The following is a 20,426-nucleotide window of genomic DNA, read 5'->3' as shown; positions in this document are numbered from 1 at the left end:
GAGAGAGGGGGGGGGGGAGAGAGAGAGAGAGAGAGAGAGAGAGAGAGAGAGAGAGAGAGAGAGAGAGAGAGGCCTTTCCTCAAGGAGCACTCAGCCTAGTGGAGAAGACAGACATGGACATTAATAATGACTGTTCAGTAGGTGATCGGTGTCACAGTAGAGATGTCTACAAGGGACAAAGGGAACATGGCAGAGGTTTACCTGAGTCTGGAGGACAGTAGGAAAGGGATTAGGTTAAGGGAGGCTTCCCAGAGAAGTTCAGAGAAGCTGAGTCTGAAGGAGGAGGAAGAGGTTTGCCAGGGAGGTTGGGAGTTTCAGGGGCAGGAAGGGCATTTCAGGAGAGGGAATGGCATGTGCTGAGGCACAGAGTAGGAAAGAGAATATACATAGTTTAGTAAGAATAGAGTGGAGGGTGTTTGGAGTGCTGAGGACAGTGAAGATGAAGCTTTGAAAAGCAGGCAGGGGCCAGATGCTGAAAGTTCTGGCATGTCCAGCAAGGGGGTTGGGTTTTACTGTGGGTGTTGAGAGCTGTTGAAAAATGTAAAGCAGGGAGTGGAGAGGGGAAGAGTACAGAGTGCTTGGATGTGTCAGGCCTTGCTCAAGGTACTTAGCTGCTGAATCCCATCACTCAGCAAACCTGCAAGTAAGCATTTACGTCTTTACCTGAGAGGCTCGGCGGCCAGGCTGGGAGGCCAGGCTCGGAGTGGTTAAGTGGTTGACGCCAGCTGACTTGGCCATTAAGATGGGGACCATCTTTCTGAGTGATGGTGTGTCTGGCAGCAAAGGTGGAGCGGGAGGGTGCACGTCCCTTTGTCTCCTCTACAGAACCACGTCCCTGGTTGCTTCCCTCGTACTCAGCCACATCCACATGTTGCCCCTCAGCAGCTCCAGCCCTAGCCCCTGCCCTGGTCCCTGCCCCAGCCCTCATCTCTCCCACCTCCCCCTGTGGCTGGGATAGTGTCTGGCTCAAGGGATGACGTGTCTAGAACTTGCTCTCCTGGCTGCCTCTTGGCCAAGCCTCCCTTCTTGTCAGAGCTCACCTACCTCTTGTATGCACACAGCCTCTGATTCTGCACTCTTCCTTTGAAGGAGCCCAGATTCCTTCCCCACCTGCTGGGGCCCCAGTCTGCCTCCAGACTGCTCGTGTCCAGGGTGGGCACAGTGCCCTTTCCTGTTGGCACTGCATTGATTTTCCTCCACCTCGGTTGGTCATCACTGCTCTGGGTAATGTAGTTTAATGAATTGTTATTTGCTGGATGTGGACCCAAAGGACTTTTTATCTTGAAGTGCCCCATCCTGAAAACCTTAATAAATCATTTGCTATTCGAACAGACCTGCTGGTTGGAGAGGCAGGGGTCTTTCCTCATTGAGTCATCACCAACAAAGGAGACTCCTTCCTTGCAGTCAACCAGGCAGGCATCTTTTATACTTCGTGGTTGGGCAGTCTGCCCTGGCATCTAAATAAGCAAACCTCCCACTTCACATTAGGAGAAGGGGGTTCCTTAATCTCAGAGTTCAAAGCACCAATCACCTGGGTCTGGGTTCCTCAAGGTGTTTCCCACCTGTGCGTGTGCCAGATCCCTGGGAGAGCTAGTTACAATTCAATTCTTGGGTCCACCCCAGGCTTCTTAGTGAAAATCTTTGGGGGTAGGGCCCCGGAATCCACATTTTTAACAATCCCCGGAGGAGATTCTTATGAACATCAGAATTAGAAAGCAACTGCCCTAGAACCATGTAACTTTAGTGTCCCCTATGTATTTCTTTTGTTCTTTAAGTGTAGCAGATGGATTGAGTGTCTCCTTACTCTCTGTGTCGTGGCCTCTACTGTATGTCTAGCATCACACACAATTCCACAGTTTATTGGGCGGGAGCCTCAGGGAGTAGGTCCCTGTCCAAGTCAGCTGGGGATTTTCCTCAGATCTTTCCAAAAGCATGACTCGCACATCTGGATTGGGGCTGCTGTGGAATAAGGGCCCCTTGGTGCAATCAAGCTCAGCATCGAGGGTGGAGTCTGAGCTTCCAGCAGCTGCTAAGAAGATTGGGGAGACATATTCAGACAAAGCAAGTGGGGCCTTGAAGAGGTTGTGAGCTTCTCAACTTCCCTAGAGGAATGGCAGGGAGATGGCCCCTGAGGTAGGATGTCAGGCTGGCCCCGGCTCAGGGCCTGGGAGCTCTCCGCTCTGGGCTGCTATAGCTTGTGTTTCTGCTGCAGTTTATCCTTCTCCTCCATCGTCATCCATGCCAGTGCCCACGGCCCCCAGCCAGGCAGATCTCCCCCTCTATCCCACACCCTGTTCCCACTGGGTGTCCAACTCCCTCTCATCTGAGGTGGTGTTACCTGAACTGGCCACTCCCGCGGAGGCTGCTGGGACCCAGATGAGATGGCTCTGGTGGCCCCTCAGCTTAAGAGCCTTAAAGCTATCTCCCCCCACTCCCCTTTGCATCCCCCCTTCTCTCCTCCCCCACTTTATTTCACCCCTCGTCCTCTCTCCACCCACCTCTTTCTTTTGCCCTTCCTGCCTTGATAGAGTGAAACCGACATTGTGTTCCGGCTTCTTGTGGTCCTGGTAAATAGCTCTTAATGTGGCCGCGGTGGACAGAGAGAAGGGCGTGACGAGAGTGTGTGTACCGGTGTTGGGGCGGGGGTACTTACCTTTATCTTTGATGGGGGCAGGAGGGGTTTGTGCCCCACAGGTCATGCCTGCCTGCTGGAGTTTCAGCAGAGCCGTGACTCTTGGGGGCTGGACAGATCTGGGATGGGCCTGGGTGTCCTCACATTCTCCCCTTGATGGGAAGAGGAGGACCACTCAGTGAAGGTGCTCAGGAGCAACTGGTCCCTGCTTTGAGGACAAGAGATATTTCCATTTGTGTTTAGCAAACAGGATGTAATTAAACAATTCACACCTCTTCGATTTTCTTTCTGAGGCTTAGTGGCTTGGCAGATAAGGTTCCTGATGCTGCTGCAAACAGTAGCCCATGTGGGGATCAATTACATGCAAACAGTAGCCCATGTGGGGATCAATTACATGGCAGAATAAGTTTAATATTGACATTTTCAAAATTGGTGAAGAGTGGGGCCTGGCCAGACGGAGAAGGAAGAGCTGAGATATCAGGTGGCGGTCATCAGTGTGAGCCCCCCTCTGGCCCTGGGGGATGCTTTCTTAGCTCTTCTGCTGAAAGCTCTTCTCTTATGAACCATTAGCGATGTCCTGGGCGGGCATGCTCTAGGATGCAGCTTTGCACCTGTTGGCTCTCATTGCCTCCTGGGTCTACGTGTAAATGGGGCAGCCGCTGCACATGCCAGCCTTTGCTTTGTAGCCCCCTCGCCACTCCCCAGACCATGTCACCATGGAATTGGGGAGACGAAGGGGTACAGGGGATGGAGGGGACCACAGGCCCAGGAGGGATGCCCTGGCATTTCGCAGCAGAGGGTGCTGCAGAGTGGGGCCTGGACCCAGGTGTGGTCCTGCAGCTGCAGGCACAGAGAGACAGCTCTTCAGATTCCTGCTAACTGGTCTGAGGGCTGCGTCCTCTTCACTACTTTTCCCTCTGGAAACAACCAGCTGGGGTCTCTTCTTTTTATGTGTAGCAGGGAGCCCACTGCTTTGAGGTACACGACATGAAGGGCGGCTTCTCTCATCCTACGGCCTGGACTCCTTTGGAGAAGGTGATGGGAGATGGGAGAAGCAGTCATGCCTGGACCTACATCTCAGCAGCCTTAAGGAGGCCGGGCACAGGGGCAGGTTGGTGGAGATTCAGCATGAATCTCAGCCATGACCCCTTTCCAGTTCAGACCAGGCCCCAGCCCTGCAAGCTCTGGTGGCTGCAACATTCTGGCCCCGAGTCATTTGGGGCTGGTTGCTGGCTGAGATCCCAAAGCCTCAGGAAAAACTGGGGGCAATGACATGGTTCTGGAGAGTTCAGTGAATGGTCAGAGCATCCAGTCCCCAGCGTGTGTGGGTGTGTGTATGGGGGACGCATGTGCCTGGCGGGGCATCTCTGTGCTAGCTCTCGGTGACGTCACTTGGCTGGCCTGTGGTTTGTGTGTGTGTTGATCAGGATGTTCCTGTTTTGCGGTCGTCTGATCACTTGTTTTTGGCCGTGGGCTTCTGTATGAGTGTTTATTTTTAGAGGTTGCCACTTCTGCCCTCAGGGCTGATCCCTGGGCATGGTAAGAACATTTGTATTTTCTGAAATGTTTGTGGCTTTAAATTTAAGTATTCATTTTAGGTATTCAATTTAAGTATTCCTGCCTTTTATGTGTTTGTTCTTCTGTGTGTGTGTGTGTGCGCATGTGTGTAATATCGGAGAAGTGTAGCATAATAAAAATTACATGGTCTTTGAAGTAAATTAGTTCTGATTTTAAATCCCGGCTTTATCAGGTCCTATGTTTTGTGAATAAATGGTTTCCTCTCTCAGAGCCTCAGTTCCTTCATCTTTATAACATAAAATACTACCTGACTCTCAGGGTTAGCAGTAGTGTAGGCAGGAGGTGCCTAGCACGGTGTCTGGCACACAGCAGTGCTCACTGCACGTTGGCTATTATTCTCAGAATTTGCACGTATGTGTCTACACCTGTGCTTTCTGACTGTGCTTTGTGGTGTTATGTGGGTACCTAGTGAGTGTACATGTCTGGATGTTGCTGATGTGAGTGATTCTGGTCGGCATGCATGTTTCTGGCTGTCTTTGTGTCTGGTTCTGGTATGACTGCTGGTGTCTGGGCTGGAGTTGGTTCGGTCTTTGGGAGGGTTTTTTTTTCCCTTGCCAACTGGGGGCCTGGATTGGAGTAAGGGGAGGGGAGGTGCTTGTGTGTGCGTGCGCGTGTGCACGCATGTGTGTGTGTGTGTGTGTGTGTGTGTGTGTGTGTCGGGGCTGGAGGCTGGGCTGCTGACTGTACAGGGTGTGAAATCACTGAGTTCCTCTGGGTGGGGGAAGTTCTTCGTTCCTGAGTCAGCCCTTTGGCCCTGAGCCACCTAGTGCTCACTTTTTCCTTTCGGAGACAGTATTGCTCACGGAGGTCCCCAAAGCAGTCTGCAGACAAAAGGACATCTCTCCCTGATGAAGACCTCTGCCGCTGTGTTCTCGATCCCTGAGATGCTTCCCCCACTGCCCTGGTCCCTGAGCTCCCTGCTGTAGCGCCCCACATGGGCTGCTCTACGCAGAGGGAAAGTGTGTCCCCTCTGGCTCGGGGATGCTGGCTTTGCTGAACCTTGCCTTGGCTCAGCACATCAGGGGTCCTTGGGCTGGCTGGGAGCAGTGGGAACCTGGACACTCATTTTGCAGGCCTGCTGGGATCCTGACCTTTCCCTGACCAGTGTTTCTTCCCTGGAGGCTTGGGTGGTGTGGCTGAGCTTGCTGGTGGTGGGGCAGGGGTCAGTGAGGACTGGGAAGTACTGGGGGAGGAACCGGGAGAGGCCTCTGGAAATATGGCAGTGGGCGGGATGAATGGCATTTTATGTCTGAATAGTTCTAGAATATTCTTTGTGTTGAGCCAGAGACAAACTCAGTTGTGGAGGCATGAGGGCATGTTTGTCTTAGAGAGCCCAAGCCTTGCCTTCAGCCTCCTTTTCAAACCCCTGCCCCCTATCTTGGGAATGATGTACCTTTCACTGTACCCTACTGCTCTGCTAGGCTCTTCTCTGCTTCCTTGTGCAAAGGCTGCTCTCAGTGGGTCTCCATTCTTATGTGCGTTCAAGGCAATGGTTACCTCTCCTGACATTCTGCCTCTAACCCAGGGTGGAGATTCTAGGAATCGCAGCAGGGGTGAAACTTTCTGAGATGGGGCAGTGGAGGGGACCGATTATGTTCTGGATACCATCATTCAGAAATTAATGATGTCTGTAATGGTGGTGGTTATGGCTCCCAGCTGTTGATCATGTGCTGGGCACTGGTCTCAGCACATGACACGTTTCAACTCATTTAAACTGGAATCATTGTGTGTTCAGTGAATACCGGCAATTTCATGTGGTTCAACCTGATTCTATTATTATCCCCATTTGAGAGATGAGGAAACTGAGGCCTAGAGAGTAATTCATGTCTCTGTGGTCAGGAAGCTGTAAAATGCCAAAGCCAGGCTTGGGGCTGGGGCATTTGCTCTCAGGACCCCACCCCCTGTTCAATCTTAGGCTCCACTGCCTGGCCCTGAAGCTGGGTGTTGATGAGGGCCCAGCCTGAGAGCCTGGGGTACGGGTCCTTCTGCCCCACTGCCGGGTGGTGAAAGGAGGTTTTAGCAGGGGCTGGGAGCTCTTAGCTTAGCTCCTTGCCTCAGGAGACGGTGTCCCTACCCTGCACTGATACCTGCTGTCTGTTGTCTCGCCCCTGCGCTCTCCCTTGTAGAGGTGGTGGGACACACCCAGGGGCCGCTGGATGGAAGCCTGTATGCCAAGGTGAAGAAGAAGGACTCCCTGCACGGCAGCACCGGGGCTGTTAATGCCACGCGTCCCACCCTGTCAGCCACCCCCAACCACGTGGAGCACACGCTGTCCGTGAGCAGTGACTCAGGCAACTCCACAGCCTCCACCAAGACAGACAAGACCGATGAGCCTGGCCCCGGGGCCCCCAGTGCCCCTGCTGTCCTGAGTCCTGAGGAGAAGCGTGAGCTGGATCGCCTGCTCAGTGGCTTCGGTTTAGAGCGAGAGAAGCAAGGTGCCATGTACCACGCCCAGCACCTCAGATCCCGCCCCACAGGGGGCCTGGCTGCGCCCTCCTCAGGCCGCCATGTCGTGCCAGCCCAGGTTCATGTCAATGGTGGGGCCTTGGCATCTGAGCGGGAGACAGACATCCTGGATGATGAGTTGCCCAACCAGGATGGGCACAGCGTGGGCAGCATGGGCACGCTCTCCTCCCTGGACGGGGTCACCAACACCAGTGAGGGAGGCTATCCAGAGGTCCTGTCTCCACTGACCAATGGTCTGGACAAGCCCTACCCCATGGAACCTATGGTCAATGGTGGGGGCTACCCCTATGAGTCTGCTGGCCGGGCGGTGCCTGCCCATGCTGGCCACACAGCCCCCATGCGGCCCTCCTACTCCGCACAGGAGGGTTTAACTGGCTACCAGCGGGAGGGGCCCCACCCAGCCTGGTCACAGCCAACGACCACCCCCCACTATGGCCATGACCCCAGTGGTATGTTCCGCTCTCAGTCCTTTCCGGAAACCGAGCACCAGCTGCCCCCAGCTCCAGCCCGTGGGGGCAGCAGCCGGGAGGCCGTGCAGAGGGGGCTGAATTCATGGCAGCAGCAGCAGCAGCAGCCTCGCCCACCTCCACGCCAGCAGGAAAGAGCCATCTTGGAGGGTCTTGGGCCCAGCAGGCCTAGCCCCCAGCCGTTGGCAGAGGCCCCCATCCCTGGTCTCCCTGAGTTCCCGAGAGCAGCCTCCCAGCAGGAGATTGAACAGTCCATTGAAGCACTCAACATGCTGATGCTGGACCTGGAACCAGCCTCAGCCGCTGCTCCCCTGCACAAGTCCCAGAGCGTCCCAGGGGCCTGGCCAGGGGCTTCCCCACTCTCCTCTCAGCCCCTGTCTGGCTCCTCCCGCCAGTCCCATCCACTGACCCAGTCCAGATCTGGCTACATCCCCAGTGGGCATTCCTTGGGAGCCCCTGAGCCAGCCCCACGGGCCTCCTCAGAGTCCGTCCCTCCTGGCAGGCCTTACTCACCTTATGATTATCAGCCATGTCCGGCTGGGCCTAACCAGGGTTTCCGTCCAAAGAGCCCAGCCTCCTCGTCTGCCTTCCTTCCAACCACCCACAGCCCTCCTGGGCCTCAGCAGCCCCCGGCCTCTCTCCCTGGCCTCACTGCTCAGCCTCAGCTCCCACCAAAAGAAGCAACTCCAGATCCTTCCCGAACTCCAGAGGAGGAGCCACTGAACCTGGAAGGGCTGGTGGCCCACCGGGTAGCAGGTAAGAGCCTCAGGGACCATCAGTCCTGGGAATTGCCTCCTCACTCCCTCTACCCTTCTCTCTTGGGTCTTGGTTGGTCTTGCTGGGGGTAGCTCCAGGCAGAGCCATGACCCGTGAGCAGGCGCTGCTTTAGCCTGGGGAAGAGGCTCTCAGGAGCCTATGCACTAGCCGTCCTTTCCTGCATTCCTTGTCTATTAGACAGCAAGCAGGCACCGAGATTCAAAGACCAATGTTTATCAGTTCCTGCCTTCAAGGAATTTACAGTGTAATGAGAAGACAGGTACCCAGACAGATAATTCTAAGAGTGCAATGTGTGCTTGGGGGGACTAAGGCCTCAGAGCCTAGGAAAGCAAAGCTCACCACCTAGGGCAATCAGGGAAAGCTTCCTGGAGGTGGTGACTTTGGGGGAGTATAGATTTTCTAGACAGAGAGGGGACTCTGTGATAGCCTGCTGTGCTGTCTGTCCCCAGGCTTCAGTTCCTTGGGGAAGGCATGGAGAAGGCTTGAGGGAGGCCTCTATAGACTTAAATTCCCTCTTAGGCCCTCCCAGATGTCATAACAAAGCCTGAGATGGTATCCTGAATCCCTTGGCTCTCTCACTGAGTGTTCAACCTAGTGGGGCCTTTCAGGATATTTGTCTTGGGGGTGGGGGGAGGCCAAGGTTCCCCTTCTTGGTCAGCTTTCCTATTAGTCCTTGCTTAGGATCAGCTCTGCCTGGCAAGCAGTCACTGAGAAACAAGGCTCCTTTTCCTTTTCCTACCAGAGAATGGGCTTATCTTTCTGGAGAGAGGAGAGAGAGTGGGACAACCAGAAGGGCTGGTGGAGATAAAGGCAAGAAATGGCAAAGTCCAGGGCCGTGTTGGGAGGGATAGCTGTGGGGCTCCCTTCATTCCCACTGGCCTAAGCCTGTGACTGTTCCACGGGGACAGCCCAAGGGTGGGAAATCCTGTGGGTTGATTTTGTTGTGGAGTTAGTAGGGCCTTGTGCCCAGCCCCTCAGCTGACAGGGTAATGGGAGCTCCATGGGGAGAAGAGGAGCCCAGGCAGCTGGCTCTGTCCTCCACCCCCTTCCCTAAATTTAGGGGAGGCTGAGTCACCATGCCAGCTGCAGGGAGGGAAGGAGATGCCCTTCCTGGGAATGGACTGTGGGTTTGGGGAAGCAGCTCAGGGCAGGCCAGCTGACCTTTTTGTTGGGTCTAGGACCTGGGTGTGGTAGCATGGACACCCTGCTCCTGTATTTCAGAGCAGAGCAGAGCTCCCAGTTTCACTATTGACAGTTTGAAATTGGCCATAGTTGGAGTATTTATACCATGGAAATTGTCATTCAGGGCTTCACCTGCCCTGAAGAGCTGGTCTAGCAATACATTATTGCTTTTACCTGAGCATCAAACACAGGCTGAGCAGCTTGGTAACTCTAGGGGTGCAGTGCTCCATGGGGTGGTCCACAAGGGGCTTTGACTTCCGCTTTCTCCCACAACTAGGCCCCTGAGATAGGGACACCCCCTGGCTGCTTTGTCAGGAGACACTCTTTTCCTCCTTATTGGGAAGAGAGGAATTGGACTACCCAAATTCCTTAGGAATTTAATTTCCCTCCCAATATTTTACACAGTTGGGGTGGCAGCCTGAAGAATAGTGGTGGATTAGACTCTAGTCTAATGCTGGCAGGATCCATCAGACTTCTCTGTGTGGGGGCAGAATGAATGTCCCCCCCCTGTGGGAACCCTTTAGTATAGCTCTCGTGGAGCTTGCTCAAGAGGAAGCCATAACCCTGATGGCCCTGGGAAGATGTCCATCTTATAGTGGACCTCCTCTCAGCCATTTCTCTCCTATCACCTTCCAAAGTCTTGACTATCAACTTCTGTATCCTGTAGCCTCTCAGGCTTTGGCTATCATGAAGTTATAGGGAGGGAAGGATATTGTTGGCACAGTGACCTCATTCCCTAACCCTGTTACCATCTACTTCACCACTATGAATGACTCAGTCAGGAGAAAAGATGAAGATGTATAGAGGAGGGCAGTTATATTTGGTTCCCAGAGCTATACAGTTTGCCCATGCCCTGTCATGGACAGAATTTCTTACATCAGCAGGTCCTGCTTGCACAGCTTCCCCAGTAGCTTTTTAGGGTGTCTGCAGTGCTTTTGTAGATAAAGGCACACAGGCAGGATCAATATGTCACAGTTTGCCCATGCCCTGTCATGGACAGAATTTCTTACATCAGCAGGTCCTGCTTGCACAGCTTCCCCAGTAGCTTTTTAGGGTGTCTGCAGTGCTTTTGTAGATAAAGGCACACAGGCAGGATCAATATGTAGAAGAATCTTGAAGCCAGGCAGGAGATACATCCAGTACCACTTCTTTCTGCTTATTTTATATTCTGCTGCAAGAAGGTGGAACATAAGCTTTGCCATGAGTAACCCAGGAAGCTCAGCTGTAAGTGGGGAGACCTCTTCATGGCCATGAACTTGATCTGATTTCTTCTGGCTTTTCTCCCTCAGGTCTGCCTTTTCCTCCTTAGCTGTCCTCCATACCTCAGTACTATTTTTCTGGTTCACTCCACTTTGATTCAACCAGTCCTTATGTCTTATTTCAGCTTAAATCTCAGAGAATGTAGGGGCAGTTTTCTTAACTCGATAAGGGGTAGGTACCAGAAACCTATAGCACACAGCACACTCTTTTTGAAACACAGGAAGCATTCTTATTACAGCCAGGGACAAAATAAGAATTCCTGTTATCACCACTATCATTTAACATCGTATCGGATGTCCTAGCCAGTGCAATATGACAAGAAAAAGAAATAAGAGTCAGAGTTGGGGAGTCCAGTTGAGTTACCTTATGTTCCTGATTATATGACTGGACTGATCTCAGATATCTCTAGAGGCAGAGTTTTCAATGCATGGAAGTCAGATATGGATCTTATCCTTTAGGAGTCTAGAGTTTGGGGGTGGGGGGAAGAACTGGAACTTTAAAATGAAGTCATTTGTAATAAGAGAGGTACGGAGAAGATTCTGTGGGAGAGAAGCGATTACTATCAGCTAGAGATACCAGGGAGGCTCTTTGAGAGTATGGGTTTTAAACTGAGCCTTGGAAGATGGATAGGATTATGAAAGTGGATGGAGTCACTGGACAGACCAAGAGGGTTCACAGTGAGGACAAGAAAGCATAGGAAATGTTTGGTGAATAGTGAGCAGACTGAAGGTATTATAGGCTGTGTGAGAGAGAGTCAGGAGAGGTAGCCTGAGGTCTGTCTCTGGAGAGTCTTAAATATCAGACTAAAGAGCAATTTTGCCTAGAAGCAATCTAGGAAGCCATTACTGTGGTGGTTTAGTCAGGGGAATGTGCCACGATCAGAGCTGTAGTTTAGGAAGATATATCTAGTGGGTCTGGGCAGGAAAGACGCAAAATGAGAGACTTTAAGCCAGGAAATGCTAGGAGCTTATTAGGTAGCCAAGGTGATGGGGGACCAGATTAGGGTGCAGACCTTGGGAATGAAAAAGAAGAGATGATGCCATGGATATTGTGGGAGTAGAACCAATGTGCTTACAAATCAATTGGCTGTCGTGGGTGAGGGAGGGGGAAACATCAGAGACGATTCTGAGGCTCCACGAATAGAAACAGAATAGTGTTTCTCTTCACAAGCAGGGAGTCCAGAGGAGGAGCTGGTCTGGTACAAGACGAAGCCTCAGGGTTAGATATGTTGAGTTTGAGGTGACAGTGGAGCCGCCGGGTAGAGATGTATGGAAGGCAGTTGAACATCTGGAACTGGAGCTTGAAAAAGTGGGAAGAGCTGTAGATTTTGGAGTCATTCTCACAAAGGTGAAGGTTAAAGCTTTGGGTGTGGATGAGACCTCTATGTTGGAGGGCATGGAGAGAAAAGAGCTTAGGAGGGACAGTAATGAGCAGAAGTGGAGTCTGTAAAGGGGACTGAGTATGAATGCTCAGGGTGGTGACAGGAGAACAGGAGAGTATATCATCACAGAAGTCAAGGTCTTAAAGGGTTTTAAGGAGGGAGAGTGGGAGGTTAGCAGTGTCTGGAGAGATTGGGAGGAGGAGGACTGAGAAAAATTCACTGGGCTTGCCAATGAGGTGGCCCCGGTGATTTTCAAAGGCATGTTTTCAGTAGAGTGGTGGTGACAGAAACCAGACTGCGAGGGACTGAGGAGTGAGTGGAGAGGGAGTGAAGACAGCGTGCCAGCTACTCTTTTGAGTGGTTTGTGATAAGGGAAGAGAATAGGAGCTAAAGAGAGTACCAAGATATTGGGGACTTTATTTGTAGTACAGGATGTCATGAGAATGCTTTTAGATAGAGGAGAAGGAGAAGGAGAAGGAGAAGGAGAGGTTGAATATGGGGGGAGGAAGGAGGAAAAAAAAGAGAGAGAAAGAAATTGATAGGATCGGGTCTCCAAAGAAGTAAGAGGGGATAGGCTGGTGGATAATTTAGGTTCAACCAGGAGGTGAGATACCTCTTCATGAAACAAGAGTAAAGGAGGGATAAAGATATAGAGAAATATTGGTGTCAAGTTTTGGGAGCTTGAATTGAGAACCCATTTTTAAAATATATTTCATTATGGAAATAAAAGATGAGTTCAAGGCCTATTTAGTCATTCATTCAACATGAGCTTTAATCTGTGCTACTTGCTAATCTAAGCTCTGGGAAAATGATGGCAAACAACAGGTAAAAATTCTTGCCTTCATTGTAGAGATGGCCGTAAACAAATAAAGCAGATGCATACATAATATGGCACGTGGGTGATAAGTGCCATAGAGGTAAAGCAGTGACATGCCAGTGAGGGTAGAGGGTGGGCGGGTGGTTGCACTTTACACAGGATGGTCAGGGAAGGCTTTGCTAGGTGGCGAGGGATTGTGCCATATGGAGCAGCAAGTGCAAAGGCCCTGAGGCAGGACTGTGCCTTGTGTGGCTGGAGTAGAGCGATGGAGGGGAGTGTAGTGGGACATGAACTCAGAGAGGCAGTGGGAATGGGGCAATCACAAGAGCTTTGTTTTTTGCCCTGTGTGGCATGAGAAGCCTTAGGAAAGATTTGGGCTGAAGAGTGACATCATCTGACTTGTTCTAAATGGAGCAGTGTGGTCAGGGTGAAAGAAAGGACATGAATTAAGAGGCTTCTGCTATTGATTAGAGTGGTAGCTGTGGAGATGGGGAGAAGTGCTCAAATTGTGGACGTAGTTGGCAGGTGAGCCAACAAGATTTACAGGTAGAGTAGACGTGCAACGTGAGAGCAAAGTCAAGGGCAACTCTAAGGTTTTTGGCCTGAGCAACTAAAGAATGGAGTTGCTCTTTATTGAGATGGGCAAGAATATGGGAAGAGCAGACTTAGAGGGAATATTGGAAGTATGATTTTGGACACATTAGGTTTGAGATGCCCACCACACAGCTGAGATGGCTGGACATATGAGTCAGGAGTTTAAGAGGGGAGGCTGGAGCTTGGAAATGTGGGCATTGCCAATGTATGTGTGCCATGTAAAGCGTGGCACTGGATGCTGTCACCAGTGGATAAGCACAGGAAGAGAAGAGGGTCTGGGACCAAGTGTCCCATGTTTCGGGGTTGCAGACGGGAGGAGGAACCAGCAAGGAAACTGGTGTGGAGTGGCTTTTGAAGTAGAGGAGAGCTGCAAGGGCACAAGCCCTGGGGACCAGGACGGGGGAGTTTTTGCCACTTTTGTGGCCCCTGTGGTGTAAAGGCACATTGGGAGTTAACAAGGGGAAAGAAAAGGATGACACAGCAGGTCCTTATAGGGCATCCATGCAGGTTCATTTGAAGGACTTTCTGGTGGTGCCCAGCGGCTTTGGGCAGGAGCAGGAACGTGGAAGGGGCTCCCCAGGAAGGAGAATTACTCAGGTGGATGTGACCGAAGAGCAAAGGGCTTAGAGGGCTGCGGTGCTAGGGAGTGTGACCCTTGGTCTCAGACTGGTGGAGTCACCCAGGATCCAGGCAGAGTCAGGGGACCATGAGAGGAGGGAGGCCCCGGGGTGGGCCAGGCTGCTCGAGGAGTGGGTGAGGTGTGGGGTAACAGGATGGAAATCTCCTGGTACCAGGCTGGCACCTTCTTCCTCCACCCTGGGGTTAGGACAGAGAGTGCCCTGACAGAGAGTGACAAGCATGGTGCCTTTCTGGGGACTTGTCCTTTGGAGAAGCAAGACCCTGATTCCACCCTCTCTTCTTGTCTGACACACTCCCCACCTCCCTCCAGTGTGTGTCCAGATCCTGAGTACAGGACACCAACTAATCTCGATTTTCTCTTTGTTTTTGTTTTGTTTCGTCTTGTTTAATGCCTTGTCCCTTGCATCCTCTGTGTGTCCCGTGTCCATCTGCCCCTGTGCCATTGGTGGCATGCCTTCCTGCCTGCCTCCCACTGCCTGCTGGTCCCCTGGGGTGGGCGGTGGGCAGCGTACAACGCCAGACTGCAGGACACTGGGCAGAGCAGCGGCTTGCGGGCGCCTCCTCTCCACCGGCTCCGCTCTTCCTCCCTCTCTGGTTGGTTCCTTTCCTTCTCTTTCTCCATCTGTAGCTCTCTGGCCCTCCTTTTAGCTCTCGGTTTCTCTCTCTGCTCTCCTTCTCATGTGCTATTTCTTCCAAACCTTCGCCTGCCGCCTTCCTTCTCTCTTCGTCTTTCCACTTCCTCCTGGCTTTTCCATTTCCTCTCCCTCTTCTGTTGTCCTCTTCTTCCCATCTCTTTTTTATTCTCTTTTCTACCCCCTTTTCTCACTGCCCCCCTCCTTCCCCACTTCCTATTGTCCCTCTCTGCCCGTGCTCTGTCCCTCCTTTCTGCGTGGACTCAGCCTCATGCTTCTAGGCTTGGCCTTGCCTGCTGGGAATAGAGTGTGGAGTAACTAGACTAACTTCCAGGGTCCCCTTGGAGAGGCAGGCCCTTGCAATGAGGGTGCTCAGTGAGGGCCCTGGGCTGTAGGGCCAGGTCTCAACAGGAGCAAGGCTGTGCTTCGCCTGGGGCCACTGGGCATAAGACAAAGTTGGTGCCCCAGCCCCTGCTGCTGTGTCTACTCTTGAGCATGGCGCACCTTGAGGACAGAGTACCCCCTCTGACTCCACCCCCAGTCTCTGATCCTAGGACCCATGGCCAAGGATATCAGAAACTCTGGGTTGTGGTCCTGGCCCTGCCTGTGACCACCGCTGTGAGCTTGGGCAAGTCTCTTAACTCTTTAGATCTCAATTTCCCGATGTGAAAAACAGAGAGATGATAGCCCTGCCTTGCTATCTTGCACAGTGGTTTCACATACCCCAGACATTTGGATCCTTCATCAAGGGTCACCTTACTTTATTTGAGGATGATGTCATCCACTAACAGCTACCCCCAGCCTCTGGACATGCAGGCCCGTATGTCCAAGCCCTGGGGAGGGGATCAAGTCATCCTCTCCCTGACTTCTGAGCCTGGAGGCCGGGGTCAGGCTCTCCCATGCCATGGCCTTGAGCAGTTATGGGGAAAGGCTTCTGGGTGGTGGGAACCGTTGACTCCCAGTGGCAAAACCCGGTGCCTCCATGGACCCTCTTTCTCCTGAGTCCACAGATAATCGGGAGATGGCTCTAGCAGGCTGCCCGCCTCCTCCTCTATTCTCCCTCTTTCTTTTCTTGGCCCAGAGATGGGAAGCACAGTGTTTGGCTGGCCCTAGGGGTTTGGGGTAGGTTCTGGGGTGGTGGGCCTGTCCTGAGGGGAGCTGGCATGGCTTGCCCTAGGGCTGCTAGTGTGATCTCTGTGTGGCTTTCTGGTGCCCTGGCCCAGCAGGTGGCCTCCAGGATCCCCTCACTTCTGGAGTCCCAGGCATGTCGTCTGACACCCAGCCCTGCCACCTGGAGCTGAGGAATCCAGTCTTTTGGAAATTGGAAGGCTGGAACGAAGAGCTGGGTCTGTGGGGGTGGGTGGCCAGTCTGGGAGGTGTAGGGTGGCATGTGATGAAGCCCAATACCAGGGTATCGTGATCCACGTGTCCATGTGATCTAGGGGCAGTGGGTGGTGGTGCTTTGCCAAAGTGTGTGAATTGATATGTGTCAGGGCTACAGTTCTCAGAACTGCAGGGTGTATGAGTGAGTGTGTGTGTGTGTGTTTGTCAGATGAAGGGGAATAATTGCTTCAGGTCCAGTTCATAGGAGGGGAGCCCTGGAGAGAGCTGTTCCCCCAAGCACAATGGCATCCTGGGCAGCAGAGTGCAGCCTCACTGGGAAATAGGGCTGTTCTGGTGCCTGCTCTTGTCTGGGGGCCTGTGTGGAGGCTCCCAGGGTGGGGTGGAAGGCCTGCAAGGCTGACTACATGCAAAGTAGCCCTTAGGGGACAACACTGGGCTCTCTGAATGCAAGGTGGCATGATGTTGAAGACCCTGTTCCTGCTGTAAGGGCATCCCACTCCTGCTCTGTCTCCTCAGGGTAGGGTACTGGGCTCATCAGCATGGCTGGGAGGACCTTCCAGAGTCCCTTCCACTGCTTTTCTTTCCTCCTCTCTTCATCAGCTTCCTCTGGCCACATGGTCTCCTTCTGGGCTAGGGGTTGACCGTAGAGGTTCTGAGGGTGACCTGGGGGTACCACTAAGGACCCCCATCATCCCAGTGTCCTGCTGCCGTTCCTGTAGGGTTAAGGCTATGTGTGTGTGTGCACACGTGTGTGTGCATGTGTTTGTATGTGTGTACATGACTCTGCCTGTGTGAATGTAGGAGACAGAGGTCCTTAGAGAGATGGGGCCAAGAGACTGAGAAAGTCCTGGGGTGGAGGGTGGTGGTGGGGAAGAAGGGACTGGGGGCAGGCCTATTTTTATTATCAGTCAGCCTCTGGGATGTGAGAAAGGGGTGTTCTCTGTCTGACACTGGCTGTCAGCTTGCATCCAGACGCCCCAGCTTGGCTGGGGAACAATAGGCCTCTCTTCTCTTCTCTGTGCCATGCCTGTCTTTCCTCCCCTGTGCCATGCCTGTCTTTCCTCTCATAGGAAGGACAAGAGAGAGGGGACATGCTCTCCAGGCACTCTGGGAAGATCTGGGCTTGCCAAGGGGGACAACAGTGGGACACTGTATTCAAAGAATGTGAGCGGCCCTCCCTGGCCACTGGTGCCATGGGGCACTCTGCAGGGGGAGGGGCTGGCCCATGGGAGTGGAATGTGGGGTCTTCCCCCTTCTGCAGAAAGAGGCTCTGACCAGCAGCTCTTTAGCTCTTTGGAGGTCATCGGTCCAGCCCCTGCCTCTGGTTAGAACTCGCTCCCACGTGCCGGTCTGGTGGTGATGGGGAGGGAACTGAGAAGGTGCTGCTCACTCCCAGATGGCCAGCTGCCTTGTGCCAGGGCTGCACATCCTCCACACATGGCAAGTCCCTCTGGCAGTCCAGCCACATCTCCTGGGATGCTGCAGCCATCTGTAGCTCCTGGACATGGAGGCTGCTCTGGGCAGGTCAGGGAGAATGTTCTCTGTTCCTCCGGGAGATTCAGTGCCTCAAATGGAAAGAACCCATTTTTCAAGGGCAAACCTCAGATCCCCAAACAGGGAGATTGGCCACCTGAAGAAAAGGCAGGGGTCCTGCCAGAAAGAGGCTGCCAGGGGTCGGTGAGCCTGGAACTGAGACCAGCCCTAATGCATTTCTTTTAACCTTGGGGCTGAAGTTGGTTCCAAATCCCAAGAGCCTTTCCCGAATGGGCCTCCTTTGTCACAATTATTATTAGAAAATCAATGGCTATGTCTGTTTCTCTCTAATGGTTTGGCCAGGAATGAAACCAGCAGCAGGTCTTGTCTAAGAAGCCCAGGAGGCCCAGGTTGGGCAGGGGCTGCTGGAGGAGGGAGTAGCATGGCCGAGGCTGGGGGTGCCTGCGGGTGTGGCGTGAGGCATAGCCATTTCTCTGAGGCTTGGGTGCCTGGAGTTGCCCTAGGATTGTAGCGTGCTGCTAAGCCTTTCAAAACCAGGCCTTCTTTCCTCCAGGTGGATGCTCATAGAAGCACCTGGCTGGGACTGATGCTGCCCCTATTTTTTTATTCTAAAAATAAGGGCACTTCAAGGTGCGAGGCTTATTTGCTTTAAGTGGAGTAGTTTGTGACTGGCGGGGTGAAGTCAGAGTCCAGTGTACTGTCCTTATCCGGGCTTTATTTTCTCAGTTGAGATGGCAGGCGGGGCTGTCTCTGAGTAATAAACAGCCCAGAGTAGACACTCAGTGCCTTCTGCATTTAATGTGCAAATGCCATACCAGTCCTGCTGCTCTCTCAAGGGGGCCCCACTGGAGCCCCCGATTATGGGAGAGTATGAGTGCGTGTCTCAGTGACTGCATGTGTGTGCGTGTGTGTATGTCACCCCTTAACTTGGGAGCCAGCAGCCTGCTGTTCATGACAAGGAGGAAGGCTTCCCAGTGGTGCTGTTCAGGGCAGCCTCTGTGGCTGTGCCAGGCTGGGGGCCTATCTGGGGGCAGGCACATCTCACTGTGGATGGCAGAAGATGATTCAGTCTGAATGCGAGTGATTTCTGCTTGGCTGCACTAGCACCTCCCAGTACGGGAGTGAGCGTGTGTGTGTGTCCACATGTGTGCATTTTTATACCTGCATGCACACACACCTATGCCATGGGACAGTGTTTCCAGATGTGTGTTTAGGGTCCCAGTCCCATGTGACCTGAGGCCTTTGGTAAGTCCCAGTGGTAGTGAAGGCATTGCTGAAAACCTCCTCCCAGAAGATAATCAGGTCTGGGAGCCCACCCTTCAGGCTGGGTCTTGGCCACTGGGACCCAGGAAGTAAGTTTTCTAGGATTCTGAGAGCCAGTTCAATGAGGCAATGGATTCCATGTCTCAACCCAGCTGTGCAAAGAGGGAGTGGGAAGGAAGGAGGGTGAGGTTAACAGCATCCCCAGCCTGTGGAATGGGACTGGGATGGGAGGTGCAGAAAAGCAGATGGGGCATGTGACTTCTCTTTGCAAGCTCTTCAGCTGGGAGGGGCAGGGTGGGCAATCTTTAGGGCAAGGAAAAGGGGCGGGTAGCTCAGGGGTCAGTATGAGGGAAGTTGGTAGGAGGTTTTGGAGGTACACTGCATGAAGGCTGGGGAACCTCAGAGAAGGCCAGAAATATCTCAGGGGCCAGCTGGGGGTGGGGGATCTACGACAAGACATTTCTTCGTTTCTCCTTGGGAGTACCATTTGCAAGATGATGCAATTTAGCTCTTTCCAAAAGTTCATCCCCACGGGCTTGATGTTGCCTGTTGGTTGATGCAGTTGCCTTGGAGACTCTCTCTTCCCTCCACCTCCCCTCCCTTGTCTGGAAGCACTGGCCCTCTGCCTTCAGGGGTTGAAGGAGTTGACATCTGTTTCTTGTATCAGTCCTTTGTGCTCTTGGCCTTCCTGGTGAAGGCCGAGCCCAATCTAAGCAGATCCCCCACCCTGCAGAGAAAACCTGGGGTGTGAGCAGAGTTGGGCCCAGGAAGGCTGAGGGGAGGTGGTGAGGGGACACAAGCCAGCTCTAGCTTGGCCCCTGAGCTAAGAGGCACTGCCTTCTCTGGGGGATTAGGCCAGACTGATGATTTCTTGTACAGTACGCTCATCACCCACTATGCTCTGCCATTCCTCCCAGGCGTGCAGGCTCGGGAGAAGCAGCCTGCAGAGCCCCCAGCCCCTCTCCGGAGGCGGGCAGCCAGCGATGGACAGTATGAGAACCAGTCTCCAGAAGCCACATCCCCCCGGAGCCCTGGGGTTCGCTCCCCCGTCCAGTGTGTCTCCCCCGAGCTGGCTCTTACCATTGCCCTTAATCCTGGAGGGCGGCCCAAAGAGGTGAGTCCTTAAGCTACATCTGGGCCATACAGGGGTGTGGAGCCCACCTTAAATCTCCAGGAGCCTGGTGGTCAGATTGGCACTGACCTATCAGTGAACTCAGTAATTTTTCCCTCCCTACATCCTCACCCAAGGTCTCTAGCGTGTGGAATCTGGAGCCCATTTCCTTTCTGAAATAGCCTTTATGCCCCCACTTCTCACATTAATACTGAGATTGAAGTTCCCTTCTCGATTCCTAAAGAGAGCCTCTTAGTAGGTTGTAAAGATCCTGGGGATGACACAGGTGACCAAAACTTCTAAACTCCTAACCAGATCATATAGGCTGACTAAAAATGTTTCTGAGCCTTTTCCAGACATAAGGGCATTCCTGGGAGATTTAATTTTCATGCCAAAATGTTTATTTCTGTGATGTTTAGGTAGTTGGAGGCAGTGGGTCTCAAACTTCAGTGTGTGCAGCAAGCATCAGGGAGTTGATTAAAACTGTAGGTTCCCAGATATAGGATGAGACCTAGGAATCTACATTTTAAACATGCACCCTAGAAGATTCTGATGCAGGTGGTCCATGAGTCACATTGAGGGAGATATTGTACCATCCTATAAAATCCAGGCTAAAAAGTTGTTCTGGATATAAATGGCTTTTGGACATCGTTTCTCTTCTGCCTTCTGTCAGGACCCGGGTCTCCAGCCCCCAGCCCCTCTTCTTTGGCTCTGTTCTGAAATATTTACAAGGCAGGTGCTCCTGAATTCTGCCTGTGTTTGACTGTGGCCTTGTGAATAGCCGATTTC

At 52.8% G+C, this 20,426-nt stretch overlaps 1 protein-coding gene across 1 annotated transcript in view; it reads left to right on the top strand.

The window, feature by feature from the left end:
- The window catches only part of LOC103600767 (tensin-1-like), a gene marked incomplete at its 3' end in the record, with an annotated part of 169,094 nt that overhangs the window by 140,193 nt on the left and 8,475 nt on the right, over positions 1 to 20,426 (top strand). The window contains exons 20-21 of the mRNA XM_008585101.1: positions 6,337 to 7,899; positions 19,444 to 19,640. Of these exons, the coding sequence (XP_008583323.1) occupies positions 6,337 to 7,899; positions 19,444 to 19,640 (1,760 nt within the window). The remainder of the gene's footprint in view (positions 1 to 6,336; positions 7,900 to 19,443; positions 19,641 to 20,426) is intronic.

The sequence above is a fragment of the Galeopterus variegatus genome, unplaced genomic scaffold (assembly GCF_000696425.1).
Source record: "Galeopterus variegatus unplaced genomic scaffold, G_variegatus-3.0.2 Scaffold3453, whole genome shotgun sequence".
Taxonomy (NCBI): Eukaryota; Metazoa; Chordata; class Mammalia; order Dermoptera; family Cynocephalidae; genus Galeopterus; species Galeopterus variegatus.
The sequence above is the reverse complement of the archived record's forward strand: the minus strand, read 5'-3'. Positions and strand labels throughout refer to the sequence as shown.